Source organism: Physeter macrocephalus, chromosome 9, assembly GCF_002837175.3.
Source record: "Physeter macrocephalus isolate SW-GA chromosome 9, ASM283717v5, whole genome shotgun sequence".
NCBI lineage: Eukaryota > Metazoa > Chordata > Mammalia > Artiodactyla > Physeteridae > Physeter > Physeter macrocephalus.
In genome coordinates, this window is record NC_041222.1 from 79,116,547 (window position 1) to 79,121,860 (window position 5,314).

At 49.0% G+C, this 5,314-nt stretch overlaps 1 protein-coding gene across 1 annotated transcript in view; it reads left to right on the top strand.

The window, feature by feature from the left end:
* The first annotated feature begins 232 nt into the window (after window positions 1–232).
* Window positions 233–5,314, top strand: part of DAPK1 (death associated protein kinase 1) — a 218,518-nt gene continuing 213,436 nt past the window's right edge. The window contains exons 1-2 of the mRNA XM_024132927.2: window positions 233–352; window positions 1,205–1,374. Of these exons, the coding sequence (XP_023988695.1) occupies window positions 1,313–1,374 (62 nt within the window). The 5' untranslated portion in view covers window positions 233–352; window positions 1,205–1,312. The remainder of the gene's footprint in view (window positions 353–1,204; window positions 1,375–5,314) is intronic.

Below are 5,314 nucleotides of genomic sequence, written 5' to 3' on the forward strand. Positions count from 1 at the left end.
AGCCCAGAGCGCCGAGCGGGGAGGAGCAGCCAGCGCCGTGCAGCACCCGCAGCGCCGGCCCGGCCGGGCAGCTCGGAGGTGGGTGGGCCGTGTCGCCAGCCCGCCCGCGGGGTCCCCATTGGCCGCCTGCCGGCCTCCCTCCGCCCGGAAGGCGGCGAGGAACCGAGGGGCTGCTCCGGAGCAGGAGCGGGAGAGCCCGGCCGCGCCGACGCCGGACGGACGCGCGGGATTTGCGCCCCCACTCGCTGCCTCCCTGCGCTCCCGCCGCCGCCCCGCTTGTCCCCGGCGCTGGCGCCTACCGTCGACCTCCGACAGCGCCCCGGAGAGACCCGGGCAGCTCCCGGGCGCCCGGGTGAGTGGCCGCTCGCGGCTCCCCGTCTCCTCCCGGGCCCCGCCGCCTGCTTTTGCTTTCGCGGCCGCGGCGCGGCGGGGTTGGCCCGGGCAGCGCCCAGGGCAACCGGGAAGGCCGAGGCGGGGTACACTTGACTGAGGGGAGGAGGGGGATCGCAGCCAGGAGATGCCCCCAGCGCCGCGGGCCGGGTGGGAACAGGTGGCGCGGGCCGGGCGCTTTGTGTCGGGACGCGGAGACCGGGAGCGGGCGGCCGCGCCTCCCTCGGCCGCTCCCTTCCCTCCCTTGCTCCCCCGGGCGGCCGCACGCCGGGTCGGCCGGGTAACGGAGCTGGAGTCGCCAGGAATGTGCCTCTGGGGACTGCTTGGCTCGAGGGAGGAGAGAAGGTGGCTGAGGCGGCTGGGGAGGTGCGGGAGCCGAGAGGTGGCGCGGGGGCTGCACCGCCGCTCCAGATAGGAGAGGGATGCTTCCAGCGAGGCGCGTTCGGCCCCGGCGAGGGCTTCATTCTTCCGCTGCGCCCCTGGAGGTGGGGAGCTGGGTGGGCGTGTGTGCAGAGAAAGGAGAGGCGGGGAGGCCAGCCACTTCCGGAGCGGGTTCTGATCCGTGCCGAGCGCCCTGCTTTTGGGGACGCGGACCTTGGGGTGCGGTTGTGTCCGGCCCCACGCGTGTGCCGGCGATGCGGGGCTGGGGGCGTCCCTGGCCCGGGTTTAACAAAGAGTGCTCCTCTCCACCCGGCGGGGTGCGGCAACTCCGGAGAGGTGGTCTTCAGCGAGCGAGTCTTAGCCCTGGGGAGGCGTACTTCGTTTTGGGGTTGTCAGTTTATTGTTGTTATTGCCTTTTTTTTTTTTTTTAAAGGACTGTTGACTGATGCATGAGGGGCCCACGGAGGCGCAGGAACGGTGGTGATGGTTTGGGAAGCGGAGCTGAAGTGCGCTGGGCTTCCGTGAAGCGTGACAGTTTATCATGACCGTGTTCAGGCAGGAAAACGTGGATGATTACTACGACACCGGCGAGGAACTTGGCAGGTACTGGGGGTGCCGGAAGCGCACGCTTCTGGGTTGTGGGAATGCACAATACTGCGGGCAATGGGCGGTAAACAAATGCAGTTTGAATTCAGGCGTCTCCCTCGTCCTTCCAGGAGATGTGCAAATTATAGAGAAAAGAGTTAACTAACCCAGCAAGGACTAGGGACCAGAAATAAACTACCTAAAACAAGGGGCTGGCGGTGGAGAAGCTATTTCAGTGTTAGATTATGATGCAGAGTGTATTGATCAAGACCCCTGGACAAGAATAGATTTAGTTGTCTGCAGTAACGCTTGTCAGCTTTTGCCCTTCTGAGACAATGAGGCAAAAGCTGAGATAGAGTTGAAACTGGAGTTAGCTCCAGTTAACTGTGAGTTAGCCCTTATGTGTACCGAGAGTACAAACTAATTAATAGGCTTTTAAAGGCTTAATACTTTCCCTCTTTCTGAATTTTCAGAATAACATGCACAAGTATCAGTAGGTCACACATGGAGACTTGCCAGATGTTGATGTTGGGTTTGGATTTTGAAACTTCCTTGAACCAGGAATTTAATTACCCAGTTGGTGTCAGTGGTTGCTTTGGTTTCATTCACGATGTTAAATTTTTAACACACCCCGAGTTGAGAGTCTAATATGGCTATCTGGATTCAGAGCATACTTCCATTGCTGCAGGAGCTGTGATTCTGAATGAGAAGTCTTTCAGTTCCAGGTGAACAAAGAACGATTTCTTTGGGGGCCTCTAAGGGCTGGATGGGTTTCCCCTTGACTGGGGGTTTGACAGTGTGTGTTATGCTCTGGTCTAACTTGAGCAGAAAACCCAGTTTTCACACCTAAATTTAAATTCATCATAAGAAATTTGACTGCAGTGTATTTGTATTGTGAGTCAAGTAGACAAAAGGATCTTTAAACAAACAAAAAGGTATGTATTTATTTACATGTGTATCAAAATATGTATTTTTCCGTATACACCTGATGTCCTGATTCAGTGCTTCCTGTTTCTCCATGAAAAGGAAATTCAAAAATACCCACACCTTAGATGACCTTGTGAGAATTGTGAAAGTTGAGTTTAACTAAAATTTTTTCAAGTTCAAGTAATAGTTCAGAACAAAAGCAATTTTTAAAAAGTTACTGTATCAAAATATATCTGTATACATTTAGTATGGACTCAGAACATCACTGGGAACTTGTGCTTAGGGGGAGCTTACTATATATAGGAGATTTACTGAGTGAATAAGTAGGAAGGAAAGCTCTCAAAAATATTTCATGGATATGTTTAATGTTAAGGTTTAAGAGTATGTGGTTGAAATACTTGGTTTAACTAGAATTAAGTCACTTTATTCCTGTGGTTTTTAGCAAGATGAGTGGTACATGGAGTTTTCCTTTGGGAGCAGGGGAAAAAGGCAAAAAAGTATGTTTAAATTCTGTTTGTGTAGTGTGGCCTGATTATATGAATTCTCTTATAAAGAAAGATGATTAAAAGTAGGTGAGATGACTGCTTTATAGATTAAGTATGTTGACCTTATTTTCATTAAGATCTTTTGGTAGAATTATGTGTTATGAGAAGGAAAAATAATGAGGCCTCCCTGTGGCTGGCGGGGGAGTTTGTGATCTTTATTTCGTGGGTGCGATGACAGGCCCTCTGCCTCTGCAATGGAGAGCAGTTTGCTCATTTGTCACTAGATTTTGCTTTGATTTTGGCTCATTCTACGTTTCTGTGTATAATTTTCTCCCCACTGTGCAAGACTAATTGACAAATTGTTTATTGAATGATTTAATTTGTGTGACCTATGAATTTGAAAGAAGTGCTTTGACAAACTGGGAGTTGGGGATTTTTAAAAAATAAAGTATACATGCCGATCTGTCTGATAGGTCTTTTGCTTTTGTTTAAAAATGCAGTAAATGGTTGATTTTTTTATTTCGAAGTTTTTTTCAAGTCCTGTGAATTTTACGTCTGCCAGGAAATAGCCACTTCCTGAAAGCAAATCCTGGCATAAGATGGACATACAGGAAAGATGCTGCTTCATGTGTCACTGAGAGAAGATTGGGAGTAGAGAGGCAGGAGCTTAGCAGTGGAAAATGAAAATGGGCAGATGTTTAACACAAAAGCAGGCTTGTTCTAAGCAGTGAGTTATAAACAAACCAACATCTATGATTTAAAACTTCATCCACATATCTTTAGCAGTAATCTACATAATAGCTGCTCACTTACTTTAAAAATGGTCTAAGACAAAGTCCATAGCTAGAGGAGGGAGGATGGGTTTTTAAACAAGTAGGATATAGTATTTTGATTATTACTATTGTTACTTTACTTTTAGGAAAACAGAGAGTATGTGTGTACAAGGATGAGAGTGTGTGTGTGTGTGTGTGTGTCTATGTATATTAGTGTGTGTGCTGCCCAGGTGTACTGTAAAAGCTCTCTGTCAACTCTAAAGAACTTTATAAAGTATTATGACTATTTGTAGTAGTGATAGAGCAAACAGACCACTGGACAGATATTCTGGTCCAAAATTGGCGGTAGAACTTGCTAGCTGTATAACCTTGAATAGGTCACTTACCATCTCTGACCCTCAGGATCTTCATCTATAAAATGAGAGGCCTAGTGCTTATTTCATGGCTGTTGTGAATACCAAGTAAAAGAATTTTATCAGAAGTCAAGAGTTAAACAAATATAGATAACATCAGCAGGACTGGTTGAGACATGTGAGTATTCCAGGCATGCTAATAACTTGGTTTGCAACTTGATATTCTTTTTTCTGTTTACCAATTTGGGGAAGGGAGGTCCTGTGGGAAAAGGGTCATGGGGGAGACCCATTGCTGACAGCCCTTGGCCTCTCCACTCTGATTCTGAATAATGCACCTCTGGCCCTGAACTTGCACACCCTTCAAGTAGAAACAAGTCCCTGCAGTGAAAAGGACTGTCATGGTTAAAATATTGTTTGGTGACCTGTGTTGACTCCAGGAGGCCCTTTGGGTCTCACCCTCTATCCCAGGAGGTGGAACGAAGAACTGCTTCTGTCACATGTTAGTGGTTTCTGGGAGGGGTTCTTATAAATGCGGATTTCTCCATGTGCTGTTACACTGGGTCATTTTAATGCCCAAGGTACCTTAGCATCTCTTATCAGTTGGCACTCGGGGCAGCTGAAGGCCAGCTTGTCCCACCATCACACTCCAGTTACATCCCTGGCTGTGGTTCAGCCTAACCTGCGAGCCTTCTTGGCACCTCTGTGAACACCGCCTTCCTGAGAAATGGCCTTCTTTCTCTTACACTGTCTGACCTTATGTGATCTGAAGACCTGGGTCCCACCTCCTGAATAAATCTCTCCACAATGATCTCTCCCTTTCAGAAGCCAAATGACTTGCTCTCTGAAGCACTCCACTGGTCATGACCACAGACTGCCCCGTCCGTCCATGCTCCATCCTTGCTTTGTGTTGTTAATATTCTTGTATGACTCCATGTAGCCAGCTTAAAAGTTCCTTCAGGGTGCGCTGTGGGCCCTTTTCTCCCCTGTGGGTGTGCAATGTGCTGTATAATTCTGGGCAAATTTTAATCGATGCCAGAATAGGCTAATGCAGGCCGGCAGGTGCAATACTGAGACCAGAATGGGGATTTGAGATGCAAACGCTGACGCGGGTGCCGAGGCCGATGGAGAGGCGGTGCGTAGCGTGGGACGGCCCGGCCCCCTCCTTTGGGAAGTGGGGAGACGCCTAGCTTTGCAGGATGCTATACGAATTAGAGGCAGTGGCTGTGAACATCTCACACATAGTCGCTGCCTCAGATATTATTATTATTATTATTTTTTTAAAGAACCCCCCCCCCTCTGCCCCGCATTGATTTTTTGGGGGGCGAAGGAATGTGTGGTTTTTTTTTTTTAAATTAATTTATATTTTTGGATGTGTTGGGTCTTGGTTTCTGTGCGAGGGCTTTCTCTAGTTGTGGCAAGC